The following is an 18148-nucleotide window of genomic DNA, read 5'->3' as shown; positions in this document are numbered from 1 at the left end:
ATTCGGCGTCCCGGTGAGCGCGCGCCTCCCGCGCTGTAGCTGCCTGTCATCGTTCGGGCTGACATCACACGGAGGATTTGCTACAATGTCAAACATTCACAAGCAGCGCGAGCTCATGGCTTCCCCGCGCCACAATGAGACGCACCGCCGCGCTCTCCTGCTCATCCTCTGAATACAGAACTCCATTCACTTTCTATGGGTTTATTCCACGTTCGGCGGACAGGATGCGTTTGAGGTAAAACGGATTACTCTGTTCTGTTTCCTCGCGGCTTAAAATGACTTCTTTTCGCTTTCCGTACGTATGTGTGTTTGCGTGTGTGAACTGTGTGATGAACGTGTGTATCGGTTTGAATGTCATTTGACAAAACGATGACAGCGTCTCTTGCCCTCGCATCGCTATCTGAAAAGTTGTCCGGCTCTAACGTTCACTGTCGTAGGCTGTTACGTAATGGGAGTGCGGACACGGCGGAGCAGATGTTACAGTGAGATGATGGGATGACAAATCTCTGACAGCACGAGCCCGCGGCAAGACAGCGTCACGTGTGCACCACTGTAACACCGTTAGAAAAATCGAAATACTAATTTATTTAGTGTAAGAAGAAAAGAGAAATCGTGCAACGTTATCAGTCATCAAAAAAAGTTAAATATCAGTCCGTTGGCTTAATTATCATCACAGCCTGCTTTGTATTCCGAATTTTATCATTGTTAAAAATAATTAAAGATTAATGATAAATGTATTTCCAATCAGTGCTGATATTGTCAGACTAATCCAGTGTTATTAGACCTGCATAACAATAAGCAGTATATTATATGGGCTTTCTAGTACGGACTAGACAGGACATTACAGTAAAAGTAAACGTCACAATCTATGAATTCTAACAATGAGCTGTAAGTAATGGCTTTGTCATTCCAAATATTCCTAACCTTTGTCCAACAGTAAACAAAGCACCAAATCTTCAACAGCAAGGAGGAGGAGAAAGCGTCCACAATAAGCCCAGCTTAATGTTAGTGCTGTCTCTGCGTCCTGGCAGGTCTACGTGAGTGTGCGAGCCCGGTCAGAGGTCATGCTGCGGAGGGAAGCGGACTCCCACGGCCTCTTTTCCTCCGGAGAGACGTCTGACAATGACTGTGAGGTGAGCTCATGTATTGATACGTGCCACCTGCGTGCCTTGTGGGGGGGTCAGACGCTCTGATGTTGTCACCTCTTTGGATTCATCAGCCCTCGCAACTCAAACATCCTTTAAACACGAGTAGGTGGAAAAGGCTGCAAACCTCATCACACCGAGACACCTGATGCGTGAAATGAAAAAACTTTTGCTCGTGACATGCGACGAGTGAAGGCCTGCTCGTTAATCCTGCACGATACTGCGGTGCATTCGCTTTAACTTCACTTTGTCAACGTGCTGCTGGCTGACGACGAAAGGAACGAGAAGCTCGACAAAAGTCAGCGGATCACAGTTGTTTATCCTCTCTGTCTTTGTCTCGCAGTCTCAGGTGGGGGCGAGTTGTGGAGAGGTAGATGTGCTGTGTCTGTGCGAGGCCGGTCCCTGTACACTTTATTCAGAAGCACACACGCCTACGCCGGTGAGTGCTCAGGCTTCCCACTTAAGTGTCTGCGGCCATCACTCAGAGCGTTTCTTCGTCTGTAATCGTGCTCTGAATGCATGCCTTCAGATGCCTGCTGACCTCCCTGTAGCTCTGCAGCTGCTCTGTGCGCCTTTTGCTGTATGTTCTGAAAGGAGCTGTCACGCTTGTTAAAATCAGTGATTTAATGAAGGAGTTTCGCCTCTCTCTCTCTCCGTCTTCTTCTCAGGACACACTCCCGTGTGAACACTGTGGAAAAAACAGAGTGATGAAAACCAGGTACTCTGAGGGATACGGCACAGAGGTAATGTGTGAGTGTGTGTGTGTGCTGATGTCTGAAGGCTTGACGTTAGGGTTGCCTTTTATTTTGGCGGGCAGCTGGGGTTTCCAGGTTCCAGCATGTGAGCCACACATTCATTACATGCAGGCCCGAACTGCTGATTTTGAAACCGATAGTCGATTTTTGACATGTGGGCTCTCAGATGCTTAGAATTTAAATCTAACACCTGGGAAAAAACTGAAGCACTGAATGTTTCACCTTAGAAAAGTGGAAGCCATGTTAGCGCTGATGGGTTTTCACTGTTTCATTTGAAGAAACGGTTCAACATTTGGGTTGTGAACTCAGGTGAGAAAATGTTCGTGACCTCTTGTAAAACCACTTTGTGTTGGTCAGAGAGCTTTTGAGGTGTTGGCAGGCAGATGCTCTTTAACCCCCTGAACGTGCCACGCTAGCTGTTTCCCCTGATCTCCAGTGCTCGTGCTAAGCTAAGCTAAGCTAATCGTCTTCTGTCTGTGGCCAGAAAGGAAGACAAGATGAACAGCACTCATCACTTAGCGGCAGTGCATTGATATCACTCTTTACAATTTGAGCTGCTAAGTAAAGTCAGACAACAGGAAGCCAGATTAGGTGTCTCCGAGCTCATTAGTCATGTTGAGGTGTCGGCTGATTCACGTATAATAACAAAAGTTATATTTAAAAAAAACTAAAAGTGACGCATGAGAAGACTCAGTCAGACAAATGCCATCGTTAAGTGTTGTTATTTTTAGTTTACAAGTAGTGGCGGTCGGTGATGATTCACTGGAGGTCGTTGTCGTGTTTCATCCAGCGTTTACAAAATAAAAGCCCCCATACAGTACGTGTGGATGTTGTGTTTCATTCCTCTGCAGGAGGAGTGTGTGTTGTCTGACCCTCAGGGCGAGAGTGATGCAGATGCTGACATAGAGGACACAGACTGCAGGTTTGATGTGCACAAACACACATATTCACCCACGGTGCCTCCTCCCACGTGGCTGTCTGACCTTGTGCCTTTGACGCGATTGGTTCAGACTCCAGGAGCCAGGTTCTCTGCAGCGAATCAGCTCGCGGAGACGCAAGCGCCCGCGGGTCGCGCGGCAAGACACCACGGAGAGCGAGGACGACGGCGGGCGGAGTCACAGATCGCATCGCTGGAACCTCAGGCTCAGCCCTGAGAGAGCACACAGCAGGACCATACTGGAGGTAAAAACACACACACAGATGTAAAGTCTAATTAGTCTGATTTGTGAACAGCTGCTCACCGAGGCAGAGCAGCACAGAGGTTTGAGAAGACAGGTGTTGTTACAGCTGGACTCTCCTTTAAGCAGGACTGGAACTTCGCTGCTACTAACGGTTATTTTTATGAGTAACAGATTAATGGTTTAGTCCATACAATATCAAAAAATTGTGAAAAACAGTCATCGCAGTTTCCCAAGGCGGCACCTCCGAGATCACTGACGACAAAGAAAATCAGCATATCTTTCCATCTGAAGAGGCTGGAATCAGTCATTTTTTTGCTTGAAAATGACAGTAACGATGAATCTATTATGCATTTGAATATTTGGCAACTGATTTCCTTTCAGTGGACGAGCTGCACCAGAGACAGCGTCCTATTCCTGCTAACTGTGATGCCAGGAGATTTTCGCTGGTTAAATTAAATTCTAGCGTTCAGTTGGTGAGAGATAAACAGAAACTTAGGCTTGAAATAGAAAAGTGTTCACTGTAAGAGGATAACAGCTCCCATAATCCCGCGCTGCTTCACTACTAACTACATATTTTGCATTGATTGAGAGAGCAGAAAACATGTAAACATACTGTGCCTTTGAAACTCAGTTTTCTCTCTTACCTCTTCGTCTTCCAGGAGAGCATATCACAGGTCAGGCCGCTGGTCATCTGCCGGCCAAACGTCGAGAGACAAAAGAGTCCGGCGGACGCGCCGCGAGGCTTCAGACGTCTGCTGCCTCTGTGGCCACCTTCGCTCTCGCTCCCCCTCCTCCTCCTCCTCCTCTCGCTGCCTCTCTCCCTCTCCCTCGTCTTCATTATCGTGTCTTTCTTCCTCCCGTGGGCCAGCGCTTGACCCGACACTTTCTGTTTCGAGAGAACAGCAACAAAAAGTTCCTAAAAACAGCACAGAACGGAAACCAAAATGTGGTGCTTTTACGCTGCACAGTCGAGTACCTTACAGATGCGTGAACACAACCTCCATATTTTATGGCTCTGCTTTTTATCCCCTTTTTCCACAGTAGAACGAAACACGTTTAGGAAGAATTTTAAACATATTCGGGGACGTTTGGGGTCAGTTGGTCAGAAGAGCACACGTACTGCTTCACCCTCTCTTCACCACGAAAACAACACTGACTCAGTGCTTGCTTTTGCTACATAAAATCTCACCTTAAGTCTCACTTTCTCACCCCCACCGTTGGGTGAAAATAGACCTCTCGCCTCGCTTCTTAGTCGTAATGAGCTGCAGGAGTGATACGTGGGGGTGGGGCTCAGGTGGTGGGGGTGGGGGTTCAGGGCTGCGCAGGTAAACTCCAAATGGAAAAACATCAGGCTCATTAGGAAAATGAAGAAGAAGAAGAAGAAGAAGAAATAAAACGATGATGCTGCAGAACTATGCAATCCCTCTGCTCCAACCGCAGCATCTTAACTGCTGTTACAGAACGTCTCCCATTTCCTTGGCACTGCCGTCACCTTCTTGGCCCTCTCCTCTTTTCTCTCTGAGGAATACACTTTATGAATGCAGGGACTTCTAAAATAGAGCATGACCCAATTTAAAAAGCAATAGCAGGAGAGATGTGATACCGCTCCCATCGCTTATGATCCGCGCTACATCTGTTGCTTTGATGAATGGACTACATGTATTACTTTACTTGTTGCAGACGGATTTAAAAACACTTGGATCCTTCTCCCTCCTGCCTGCACTTTTACGTGTACGTTTTAATATAAGCCGACCTCAGTATAAAATGAACTTAAGTGAAACTTTATCACGCTGAAGCAGTTGAAACGCTTCAGACGCTTACAGTTTAAACATCCAATCGTGTTTCAGCTGTAAGACCGTGTGTTTCTGTCATGTTAGATATTATTTATGTTGTGTTTATATTTCTGAATTATTATTTAAGAAGAAGAGTTAGACAATCAGTCATGCTGCTTATTCTGAAATAAGTGGGAAAAAGCCATTTTCTTGTGGCTTTTGTGTACTGTATGTTCGATGTTATGTTGTTTTTGTATGTTTTTACAGTTAGGAATATGTTGGAGTTGTTTGCATCCTTTGTTGAGAAATGTTCATTTCAGATTCAAATCAGACTGTCCTGTATGAGCTGATTTGGTTCCTGTTTAGTAACTTTTTCCCTGTTTAAGCCTGTTGTGTCACCTGTCTTAAATCTTACATTTTATTTCCATGTGTGCGTTCACCTTTGTGTTTCATGGGTCCATAGAAGTTCAATAAAACTAGATTGTATTTTGACAAAAACAGCCTTGTTTTTTCGTATAGAACAGCAGTGTATAAACAGCAGCTTGTGGTTTTGTGAGGAGTTAATGCAGGACTGCTCCTCAGACGGGTGACTTTCAGGAAACTCTTCAATTTCAAGAAAGAAATGAGACAGAAAGTTGTTGTTTAGTGAGTTTCGGGGGTGCTGGTGGGATGATTTTATCACTTTTGGACAGAACCAGGTTAGACGCTACCAAATATTTCTGATGATCCTGTATTATTCCGTTAAGATTTTCTTCACCGGGATTCATTTGAGAATTTCAGAAAAGCGCTCGTAAGGCCTTAAAACGTACGAGTGAACATCTTCTGCTTCTGCAGTTTGAGGAAAAATAGAAATGCAGTCAAGCTCGTGTCCCACCAGTGTTTGCTGCTCTTGACGAAAACACCTGAAGGGGGTGGGGGGGTCCCGTAACGAGGTTAGCGCTCCTCACTCTGCTCTCGCTACACGTGTCGTCATGGTAACAGTCAGGACTGCAGAGGAAACGTTTCATTTCATCAGTAGATTGTGAGCTGCTGCCCAGAGGCAAAACACTCACTGTTGGTGATGATGTGAATACAGCAACATCTGCACAGCTGCTGTCTCACACACTCGGCATGTGAGCGTGGTGGCACACAGACGTGTTGGCGCTTTGTGAGTGAAAACCTGCTCTAATTTGCTTTCATTTTTAAAAATTTGCAGCAGAGCCTTCTTCAGGTAAATTTGTGGATTTGAAGCAGCTCGCAGACGCGCGACAACACAAACATTCGATCTGCCAAGAAATAATTTCCTAAAATATGCCGCTCAGTATATCATTTTATTTAAATGAATTCAATTTCTCTTCCTGCGTGGGGTTGAATAATAACCTGACTCACTCGTCTGCCTGTTTGAACCTTCCTGTATGTGTGTACAATAAGTATGTGTGTGTGTGAGACGCCACACACATGAATGGCTGTGAAAAGAGCAGTCACTGTGTCCACAGGTAGGAGTGCGTTTTGTCGCCCACCAGTTTCATTTCCAGCTCACCCACTCGCAGTGCTTCAACTTCAAAGCATTTCAGTACAAGCTCACCTTGTGCTGTTATTGTAAACCATTTAGACAGCAAGATTACCTCAAGGTTAAAGGGACCAAATCTGATGTCGTGACTGACACCTGAGTGCTGCTTGTGACTAGGTCAGGAGCTCCACCACCTGATCACTACTGCACAGACTCTGGCTCCAACTGACATCATCAGCGCGAGGTGGCAGCACTCGTAACCAGCAAATTTAGGCTTCACTTCTGTACAGAAACTTTAAATTGCATTTCCTGAGAACAACACAATATACAGGAAAACATTGTGCCAGTAACATAAAGTTAAACGACTAAAGGGGTTCGATTAGATTAGGAGCCTTGGAATTGTTCTCCCAAACTCTAAATTACATTAGGTAGTAGTTAAGTGTAATGTATCGTTATCGTTACATTAAAGGCCATGATGCTACAGTTACTTCCAGTTTACACTTACATGGCTAATTGATTTTGTTTGTTGTGACATTAGCCCAACAAATATTTTACAGCAACCAGTTTACACATGACAAAAGTTGTTACTAGTTTTAGGTGCAATTCAATTTGGTAAGTCATTAGTCTTAAAGTAAGCAGTAGTTACTGAAGAAGGGCTTTGTGGATTCACAGACGCAACCAAATCCAGTTGCCATGTGAACAATGTGGTCATAACAAGGAAGCTGCATTTTTGTGTCAGCTACATGTGATCCATAAAGTCAAGGTTACAGCGTGAGCCAGCTGTTTTGCTTTTTCTGTCGACACAAAGGCCGACAGGTGTAAATGGGGTTGTTTTGTTGCCCCCCTGTTGGATCCTTGACCCAGATTCCACTGTTTTGGCCATGGAGGAGCAATGTGACCCTCTAGGCATTTAATACTGATCCCAGAGTCATATGGTCCAGAATAAAGATGCCAAGGCTCCTCGAGATGTCTTGGTTCACAGAGTTGGGCAGGCAGAAGTCCAGCTGCCTCCAGGTCTGGATCGCTGCCTTGCTTGTTACTGGCTTTGCTCAAATCTTTTAATCTACAGTATAAATTTAAAAACTGTAGAACTGATAACAACAGGAATATATTGCAAAGTGAAAATCTTAAACACAAAACAACACATTGCATGGCTTGTAAATATACTGTATGCAATAGATGACAAAAAGAAACCCAGTATAAAGAAACAAATCTAAAGGATGGAGGACAAAGTGTAGTCAAGTATAAGAAATATGATCATCAATCCATCACAAACCTTTGTTAGGTCTCAGAATGACAGTCCAAACAGTCTAGAATTTCGATTACCTCGTGACATAGTCCACTGTAAATAGCACTCTCAAATATTTGCATAGGAGGAGAGAGAGAGGCAGGAGAGGAACAAATAGAAAACACAGCTGGTGTCTGCAGACAGGGAAAGAGGAAAAAGCCCATGTAAACACTTGACAGCAACATCCAAAACAGTGGATTATTACAGGATAAACATCATTTTCTCTGTGCATTTTTCTTCAAAAACGGTGCAAAAAGTAAGTGATCTACACCTTTTGAGGGATTCAAGGGATTAGTGCAGATTAAAGTGATACTAGACACTATGGAAGTTGCTAATCCATGCCTCAAGAAGGAGTGGGAAGAATGGAAGGGAGAGATGGAGGAGAACAGGAGGAGAAGATGGAGGGAGAGGGTGAGTTGTTGGACTAAAGAGGAGGACAGCGACGATGAGGAAGAGGAGGAGGACGATGGGGAGGAAGAAGAGGGAGAGGACATTGACAGTGAGAGGGAGGAAGTAAGAGAAGATGAGGAAGAAAATGAAGCATGTGAGATGGAAGATGTAGAGGAGGATGAAGCAATGGAGATGAGGTACTTAGAGGAGAAGGAGGAAGACAGAGAAACGGAGGTAGAGGTGGGGTGTGAGGAGATCATAAAGGGAGGTGAGGAAGAAGACAGGGATGCGATTGAAGCAGATGAATGGGTAGATGTGGAGGAAAAAGATGAAGAAAATGAGGTGGGATGGGAGGTTAAAGAGAATGAGGATGCGGATGAGAAAAATGTGAAGAAAACAGAACAACTGGAGCAAGGGGAGGAAGGGGAGGAAGAAGGGGGAAAGGGGGCAGAAAAGGAGGATAAGGAGATCAAAAAAGAGGATGAAGGTAGTGATATAAAGGAAACTGAGGAGGAACAAGATGGGGAAGAACATGAGATAAACAGGGAGGTTAACGAGAACAAGAAGGTGGATGCTGAAGAAGGAAAGGATGTAAAAGAAGGAGAAGAACTAGAAGAAGAGGAGGAGGAGAAGGTAGTGGTGGTAGAGAATGAAATGGAGAGGGAAGGTAAAGAGAATGGGGAGGTGGAGGCGATGAAAGCAGAAGAAATGGAAGAGCAAGATGGAGAACATGAGCTTGAGAGGGATGTTGAGGAGAATGAGGAAGAAGACAGACAGGTGAGGGAAGAAAGGCAGGTCGAGGAGAAAGATGATGAGAAAGAGGAACATCAGGAAGAGGAGAAAACTGGACAACATCACCTGGCAGAGCAGTTCAGACAACAGATCAGAACTGATCATGAGAACATTCAGCAAAATCAAGAAACTTCAAGGCGAGAAGGTAAAACAGTCAGTGAGGATGAAAACTTGTCAGATGCATTGGAATCTGACAAAGACTTCTTGGGATGTGAGGATGAAGGCTACAACTTGGCTGAACAAAGAGCTGGTAAAAAACAATATGAGGATGCTGAGGAACTGGAAGATCCTGATTCAAAATCAGAAGAGGAAGATGAAAATGAGAAGTTAACAGATGGGAAAAGAACAAAAGCAGAATCTTGGACAATTCAAGAAGAGGAGCTTCAAGATGATCACAAAAAACTTGAAGAGGAAGAGTCTACAGATGATGAGGAAGCAGAACACACAGCGGACGAAGACGTTGATAATGATGATGAAGATGTGGTAAAGATTTACTGCAAAGATGATTATCTCACAGAGGTATTCAACACCTTGACAGAGTTCAGGTACTCCTCCCTTCTCACTGACCTTGCTTTGATCACAGAGGATGGGAAAAGTTATCTTGTCCACTCCCCTGTCCTGGCTGCTGTCAGCTCCCTCGTCTGGGAAAGTCTGAGTAGAAGCAATATAGAAAACAGTGAAGTTGATGAAAGAAAAGATGGAGTCCACAAGTGGTCAGTGTCTCTGGGTCCAGAAGTGGATCATGTTGGATTAGAAGCAGTTGTAGAATTTGCCTACGCTGGTCTCATTTCATGTTTGAACAAGGACACAGTGCACCAGATCAAGGCTGCAGCTCAAACACTCAGAGCCCCCAGGGTCTTGGATCTCTGCAGCGAGGAAGAGGAAAAGTCCACTCAAACTGGAGAGCAGAAGAATAAGGAAAGAACGTCCACTGAAGAACAAATGAAAATCACTCTCCAGTCGATCAAACAGCTGTGGATGGACCGAGTGGGCTGTGATGTCATTCTGGAAGCTGTTGGAGGATCGCTTTATGGTGAGTAGACCACCATTGAGTTGTGGTCTCTGTTCATTTGGTCTGTATCGACCCATGAAGTAGTCAGAGGACTTATATTAACTTTGAAACATTAGTCTGTTTGGTTTTGCTTTAATGCAAGCATGTGCTCATATTTTACATAAAATTTGTGTTCTTTTGTAAATTTCTACCCAAAACTCTGAAAGCACAGAAGCAAAAATTCGGTTGTTGTCCTCTGTTGTGGGTTTAAAATGAACCCGTTACCATCCCCCCTTCAGGCCACAGAGTCATCTTGGCTGTGTGGAGCGACTACTTCCGTAGCATGTTTACCTTGGGAATGAGGGAGTCCCGTCAGCCCCGTGTGACCCTCCCCTTCCTTTTGGCTCCAGAGCTGGAGGTTCTGATTGACTGCTCCTACAGTGGGGCTCTCCCCCTCAGCTGGAGATGTGTCTTTGAGATAACCAGCACTGCTCTCCAGCTCCAGTATCAACCTGCCCTCTCCTTGTGCCTTAAGTTCTTGCAACAAGAAATAAATCCTCACTCCTGCCTGGATGTGGCATCTTTTGCTGAGGCCTATGAGTTGGCGCAGCTTCTTGAAGTCGCAGACGATTTTGTCATGCGGCAATTCCAAAAGGTGGCTTGCACCTCAAAGTTCAAGGACCTGCCAGCCAAACAGCTGCTGAGGTACCTGAACAGTCACTCGCTCTGTGTTCCATCAGAGCTTGTTGTATTCAAAGCAGTGGTGGCATGGATCCAAGCAAAGCCAAAGACAAGGCTGAGGCTTGCTAAAGAGCTAATGAAAACCATCCACTTTCCCCTGATGACGTTCAAGGAGTTCAAAGAGGTCCAATCTCTGAACATGTGGTCTCACCGCAGCCTGGCAGAGCTCTATGAGGCAGTTTTTGAGGATTTCTGTGCAAACGAGACTGTGCCACAGAGCCACTGTCGCATCTACCTGCCAAAAGAGAGCCTGATCTTAATTGGGGGTGACCAGACTTCTGAAGACCTGGGTAGCCGCAGCATCAGCAGGGAGCTCTGGTTTGGGAATTCCTTAAGGAACCATACAGGAATAAAAAAGGCCATGGAGTGGAGAAAGCTGGGAGAGATGCCAGATCCAGGAAGGTACATGCATGAGGTTACTGTGCTCAAAGGACAACTATACGTGTTTGGAGGCAAGAAGTATTATGGCACCAACGACACCCTGAATTCGGTTTACAGGTGAGACAGGGTAATTTTGGATTCCAATTGAAAACGACCATTTAGAGTTTTAAAGGCATGAACTTTAATGGTCTCACTTTACCACATATGTAGGTATGACCCCCTTCAAAACAGCTGGGAGAGACTGGCTGAAATGCAGGAAAAGAGGTGCTCTTTCTCCGTGGTCGTGCTTGATGGAAAGATATATGCCATCGGCGGACATTGTGACCCAGACTACATAGAGAGTGTGGAACAGTACTGCCCCATTACAAACTCTTGGAGGTATGTTGGAACGGATATTAATTTTCAAAGCAAAGTGTGCTATTTTATATGAATTAAGGGTATGGTCTTCCTATTTTCCCAACCACTGGCTACCAACTTGGTAACTTGTACCATACTGGGGAGCTAACATCTGTACATTGTGCGGGCAGTTAACAGTTGGCTGATTTTGTACACCTTTTTAAAACTTTTCACAAAAATAAAACATCTTCTCTTTCAGCTTCAGCTGGCCCTTGGATATGCCTCTGAGTGCTCATGTAGCAAAAGTTTTCCAAGGACAGATTTTTGTCTCAGGAGGGCTGAGCGGTGACTACCAGTGTCTTGCATCCATGTTCCTGTATCACCCGGAGGCAGGAAGCACTTACTTGGCTAACATGGCTAAACCTCGAGCTCATCACTGTATGGAGGCCGTGGGCCAAAGCCTGTACGTAGCAGGTGGAATCGCCACAGATGACAACATGACTATTGTTGACCATCTCACTTGTGAGGTGTACAATCCAGTGCTGAACTCCTGGACCGCCTTCACATCCTTGCCAGTGCCACATGTAGGGGCAGGAAGTGCAGTTTTGGAGGGAAAGTTTTATGTGCTTGGCGGATACAGCCAGGAGGACTACAGTGACACGAAGATGGTCCATCGTTATGACCCCACCACGCAGAGATGGGAGAACATGGGCAAGATGCCTGGACCAAACAATGACATACGAGCATCTCTGCTGTGTTTGCCACCACATTTCCGACTGTAAGATGTAATGAGCTGAATTTTAGGATTGTACAGGTTAAAACAGTGGAAATTTTCCAATTCACATTTTTCTATTTTCATTTTGCAATTTGTCTCAACTTTATGTCGTTGTCTTACAGAGTATATGACTTAAAATTTTAGACACACCATGTAGGATATTTGTGTGATGTAGTGCATTTTTGATGGTATGTGTATTCAAATTATCTGTAAAATATTTAAAAGGTTCTTTTGTGAAAATTTTCATGTATTATGGAGCATTACAGATGAGACAATAATCAACAAAACAAAGAATGAAAAATATTTTTACACTCATTGCTGCAATAAGCAGCTATGAACACAGGAGGGAGCTGCTAAGACACCAGAGACAGGAAAAGTGAACAAGAAAAGGACAAGAAAACCACTGAACGTCATGTGTCCATTCAGGTTGTCATACACTCTGCCGTTATCCCACAGTTCCATGTACACCTTATCACCAGTAACCAGCTGCAGAATAACAGAGCCACCGCTACTGTCTGAGCTGTCAGACGTGGGATAATCATATGTTGAAGTTTGTCGAATGCCGTGTGTTTCATTAAAATGGCTTCCATCATGTGAGTGTTGTAGCCAAAGGTACTGAAGCTGAAGAAATAGAGACCGAGCAGATGTAAAATGTGCTGCATGAATTACAAGTGGAGTTTTATTTTTATGAATTTTATCAAAGGCAGAGTTGTAGGTTTGTAGGTGCAATCATGGCTTTTCAGAACCCGAGGTGGCAAAAAGGAAATTCAAAATATCATTTTGATTAGTGCAACTTTAAACTCCTACAAGCACAGCAGCAGCACTCGAGAGCTGAGTCAGACAGCATCATTAAATTCTTCCACTTTGTTTGTTCTTGTTTGAAATACCTGAAGCAGATGTGTGAGTTTTAAAGCCTCTTAAAAATATGCTTCAAAATAATTGATATGTCTCATTGATATACATATTTAATTTTCTATATTACTTTACTTTGCTTGTCTGTTGTGCCTGATTGGAAGTTTTATTTTTAACTGGCTGTTCAGCTCCTTGGGAACCTGGTTCATATTATATAAATAAAGTTATTATTATTATTATATATTGAGTAAAGTTTCTGCAAGTCATGTTAAGAATAAATGTTAACTATCTAACAGTAGATCTTTAACATGCACACACAAAATGTAAGAGTGAACATCACTGCTAAAAGTGACTTGCACCACTGAATAATTTATGGTGTACTATAAAAAACCCTTAAAAATGTAGAAATGACACAGAAATGTACATACTGTAACATCTGATCATGTTACCTTTAGCGCTGCTCTGTTTCAGTTTGCAAACCTCCTCCTCTGTTGTCGTTAATCTTGTTTGCAGACCTGTATGAGTTAAAAAAACAGACAAACTCATACATGTGGGTGGGAAAAAATATATATATGACAATAATTAATAATCATCATGCATCCCATACCTTCATTCTCTTTGTTCAGTCCGTCCACTTCAGCTTTCTGTCACATTTATCCTGGTCTCCAGAGCATCCACATCATTCTGCCATTTTTCTACATAGTTCAGTTTGTCCTCTAAGTTCTTTATTAATTCCACTTCAGCCACTCACAAATGTGCATGTCACCTCTCTGACCAAGCCCTGACTCCACCAGCAGGAATCCCAGGAGGGTTGGCATGAGCAAATACCTGAACTCCATTTCCTCAGTCTGAAACTCGCAGTGCCTTGGATATTTTTCCTCGCAGTTTTTGGAGGGCGTTGTTTTTTCCCCCTCAGTCAGCTTCTTATACATGCGTTCCCTTCGCTGAGAAGGGTCCTCGGGTGTCAGAGAGGAAGCAGTGCTGTTGTTGCCGTGTCCCAACAGGCTTCTGTTTGCCTGTGAAATATGGAACGTGGCATGCAAAGAGAAATGTCATACGCTGTAAACCCAAGCTTTTACTACCTGCAGTTGTAACATGCTCACCTTCCAAGGTCAAGAAGCATATCATTCTACATTATATTGTGGTGTGGTCCAGGACGCTGTATCGGGTAACATTACTACTTCTTAAAAAAAAAATCTGTTCAAGCATGTTGATTGGAATGTGTGTTAGCAGATATTCAGGATTAGAAAACCATTTTTCGGGTGCAGTTTAAAACAGGGTGCCTGACTTTTTGTGATTTTCATTTCTTGTAGGATGATGGAGTTTTGTCACTGAAAACATTCTCTCTCCACACATTTTGCATTGTGTTTACATACCCCTCTCTTTAAGGACAACAAGGTATTCTTGTCCACAATGGACAGTTGTCCTTGGATGTTTTCATATTCAAATTCTGACTTAATGTGGCAACCGCAGAGTATGAACAGGATTAATACACTGCTGTGAGCAGCATCCATCAGCACAGAAAGAGCAGAGATCAGAGGCTGACGAGAGCAGGAAGAGGGAAAGGTAACTTAGTTGGTTTTTATTCTTATGTGTTGTCTCAATAATGAAAACACCCCTCAGTACAGCACAGTATTTATTCAATAAATAATTTGTGAAGCTTACCACATAATGTTAAGCTTTTGTTGACACTGTGCCAGAGGGGTATTTTGAATTATTTAACAAATATAACTTGTTGTGGACTCTTTTCATTTGAACTGTAATTCGGCATAAGAAATATGGAGTCTGACATGTGCCAGCTGAATGGACAGTTACAATGTTCAAATATAGACAACTAACTGCACTGACCAACTTTAGAAAGCAATTATAAATTAACTGATTTTGAATTGAAATATGATAAGCGGTATAGAAAATGGATGGATGGATGGATAATTCTAGTTCTTTACGTCATGCTTAAATAAAATTAATTATCAAATTAAAGAAAAACAGAATTAGATAAAAAAAAAAAAAACAGAATTTGCACCACTTTTAATTCAGGAGTTCTTGACGGATGGCTTTACCAGCAGGACACATCGTCAGTTGTGTACCTCAGCATCACGGGGTGTTTTGGCCAGGTTCATCAAGTAATTCGATGCTGCCACATCTTTGGGTTCAGCACTTCGTTGTGAGATGTGTACAACATTGGAGAAATGCTCTCAAAACACTTGCTACAGCTCTGTGATTGGGAAACATATGTTAACAAACCTCCAAACAAGGTGTTTCTGTTATTTCACCCAGGCTCAGTGCATTAAGCCATCGTCATATCTGATTTATTTATGATTTGCTTATTTTCCTCACATTCCTCTCTCTTATTAGACTACAACACACCTTGAGTGACAGCAGCGCTGTAGTTTATTTAAACTGAACATTCAGTAAGTGATGTGGATTTACTCTCTTGAAATCACTGTGTTTGGTTCACTGCACACTCAAACATCAGTTTCTTCTAACAGAGCAAAGATGCTGTGGAGTCTGTTTCTGTTCATTCTGTTGGGTAAGTGGATCATCTCACCAGCTCTACTGCAGTACTACTGCAGTACGACTGCAAAACAAACACAGGCAAAGATGATTATCAACTGTACCACCAATACAAGAGTGTCTGTGTAATCCTAATGACGCTGTCAGGTCGTAAAGACGATGTTATCTCAGGTTAACAGCTTAATCTGGGTTTATAAACCAGTTTCATTGCTCTCTCTGTTATCATCAAATGAAAGGTTAAAAAAATCCAACTAAATGAACACATTTTAATTAAAAGGACAGAGTGAGCAGTAGGTGTGTGCTAACAAGTCATGATTTTATTTAGTCTTAAAAACCTGTTGTATCACTGCAGTGTTTCCTCTGGTTTTCAGGTCAGTGTTCCTTCCTCACATGTCAACTCTATGAATACCAATTCATTGCTGATGAAAAGAGCTGGGAGGAAGCCCAGATGTACTGTAGAGAGAATCATACAGACTTGGCCACAGTGTTTGACATGAAAGATGTGAAGAGACTCCAAGATGAAGGTGAAGGTAAAGGTAAAGGTAAAGGTGAAGGTAAAGGTAAAGGTGAAGGTAAAGGTAAAGGTGAAGGTGAAGGTAAAGAAGCCTGGATTGGGTTGTTCAACCAAACAAGCCCAAATGAATGGAAATGGTCTCTGCCAGGGGTGGAGTTCAATGAGACAGAATGGGGTTCTACAGAACCAAATGATAAAGTAAAACCAGAGAACTGTGTGAGGATGATCGCTCACAAATGGCAGGATATCCCCTGTGATGAGAAACAACGCAGATTTATCTGCTATGATGGTAAGAATATGAACCTTATTTTGTACAACTGCACTGTACATTGATGTATGTTTTTGGATGATAATTATTTCAAGTGATTATATGAACTCATGAGTGTCATATGTTACTCTCAGGTCACAAGGACTTAATCTCAGTCTTGTATTTTTATGCCAAGAAAGCAAATTTTTTACTGGTTTTAACTGATGAAAACATTTGTTGTTCCTCAAAACACATCTGAAATGTGTGTGTCTTTACGCCACAGAAACCAATACAACACACAAATTCCATCTGATCAAACAGGAGAAGAAATGGCGAGAGGCTCAGAGTTACTGCAGAAATTATCACACAGACCTGGTCAGTGGAATAAAACAGCTGAATGACAGTGAGCTAAGAAGTAACAACAATTTGTCAAATAAATCTGATGAATGGATAATCGGCCTGTTCAGAGACACCTGGACTTGGTCAGATGGGAGCAGCTTCTCTTTCAGACACTGGAATGAAAGCTTTTCTGACAGTCAGACAAACGACAAACAATGTGCTTTGATCATGTTGGATAACAAAGGCAGATGGAAGAGTGAAAGCTGTAACTCAACAAAATCCTTTTTCTGCTATGATGGTGAGTTTAGTTTAGCACTGGAAATTCTGAGTGACTCTGCGTTGTGATGCTTGCACTAATATGATTTCTTCTGTCACTTGAGCTTTGTTCCACGTTAATTTACTTGGATTTAAAGATCTTTCACTTTGGCACCAATCACACAAACACTGACTACAGAGTGCAACGTCAATATCAATATCATCTTACGAAAATCGACACTGAAGCTCGGTGTTTTCAACAAAACTGCTTGCTTTAATTTCTCCTGTGACAGATAAAATAATCCTAATCAAGGAAGAAAAGACGTGGGACGAGGCCTTGGATTACTGCAGGGAGCACCACAATGACCTGGTCTCCATCACTAACCTTGGTGAGCAGAGATGGGTCCAACAGAAAGCCAAGAACGCCACAACGACCCACGTCTGGCTGGGTCTGCGCTACACCTGCGCTCTGGAATTCTGGTTCTGGATGAGTGACGAGGCCGTCAACTATGAGAACTGGGCCTCAGGTGGAAAGGAGGATGGCTGTGACATGTCTGGAGCCATGGAGACGGGAGGAGAACATAAGTGGGTCAAGCTTCCTGATGCTGAGAAGTTCAACTTTATTTGTTCCAAGGAGTAAAACTTTTTTGTTTTGTGGTTTTTGTTTTTATCTTGAATGAGCTTACTTTACATCTACTCTCTGGGTTTATTCAGTTTGAGGCAAAGCGCTACATGCACATTAAAGTCAGTTACAAAGTAGTGAAAGACTGCAAAAAAGGGTCGCAATGAAATGAAAAAATCTGCAAAAACAATTCCAACATTTTCCCTCGGGATCAATAAAGTTCTTACGTTATCTCTTATCTTAAAAATGCTCATCTAAAAATCAGGAACATCTGAATGGGTCTCATGACTGCTGGATGCCAAACACAATAGCCGACAACAAGCAGCTTTCATTAGTTATTCCTTGAAGTTGTTATTTTAGTTCTCTCTAAAAAGTGTGGCTCCTTCGTTCATCAAGTAATAATTTGTATCATCAGTAATTCCAATCATGTTTTTCTTCTTTCTAAAGTGTGTGGTATAGCCTATTTACTGTTGATTAGCTTAGCTTAATTACTGAGTGTTTTGTTGACATACGGTGATGGTAATAATAAGTAAAACTATATTTTTTGATGTAATCTAATTTTCTTGTAATTGCATAACTGGCATCTTTTGTCAAGCTGTGTTTAATTAAACAGATTTCACACAATGGCGATGTTGTCTTCCTCACAGCAAACAGTTTCGTTTCATGTAGAGTGACATTGGGCCATTTATTTGTGACAGTCACATTAGGCTCAGTCGTACTTTGTGTTGAGCTCCAATTATGAAACACTTAGAATATATATAATAATAAA

At 42.9% G+C, this 18148-nt stretch overlaps 3 protein-coding genes across 3 annotated transcripts; all 3 read left to right on the top strand.

The window, feature by feature from the left end:
* The first annotated feature begins 2 nt into the window (after positions 1–2).
* Positions 3–5351, top strand: si:ch211-63p21.1. The gene is made up of 7 exons (XM_046381286.1): positions 3–235; positions 1032–1133; positions 1489–1584; positions 1814–1888; positions 2752–2822; positions 2911–3082; positions 3741–5351. Exons 2-7 carry the CDS (start codon positions 1065–1067, stop codon positions 3954–3956), a joined length of 699 nt encoding a protein of 232 aa, XP_046237242.1. The 5' UTR covers positions 3–235; positions 1032–1064; the 3' UTR covers positions 3957–5351.
* Positions 5352–8707: 3356 nt separating this feature from the next.
* LOC124054833 (kelch-like protein 33) lies at positions 8708–13080 on the top strand. The gene is made up of 4 exons (XM_046381251.1): positions 8708–9845; positions 10103–11042; positions 11136–11303; positions 11521–13080. Exons 1-4 carry the CDS (start codon positions 8714–8716, stop codon positions 12041–12043), a joined length of 2763 nt encoding a protein of 920 aa, XP_046237207.1. The 5' UTR covers positions 8708–8713; the 3' UTR covers positions 12044–13080.
* Positions 13081–14179: 1099 nt separating this feature from the next.
* On the top strand, positions 14180–17590 carry LOC124054845 (C-type mannose receptor 2-like). Its single transcript, XM_046381266.1, has 4 exons — positions 14180–15418; positions 15774–16205; positions 16447–16800; positions 17051–17590. The coding sequence occupies exons 1-4, from the start codon at positions 15307–15309 to the stop codon at positions 17395–17397; spliced, it is 1245 nt and encodes a 414-aa protein (XP_046237222.1). The 5' UTR covers positions 14180–15306; the 3' UTR covers positions 17398–17590.
* Positions 17591–18148: the final 558 nt, after the last annotated feature.

Source organism: Scatophagus argus, chromosome 23, assembly GCF_020382885.2.
Source record: "Scatophagus argus isolate fScaArg1 chromosome 23, fScaArg1.pri, whole genome shotgun sequence".
NCBI classification, from domain to species: domain Eukaryota; kingdom Metazoa; phylum Chordata; class Actinopteri; family Scatophagidae; genus Scatophagus; species Scatophagus argus.
This window is presented reverse-complemented; position numbering and strand designations above follow the sequence as displayed.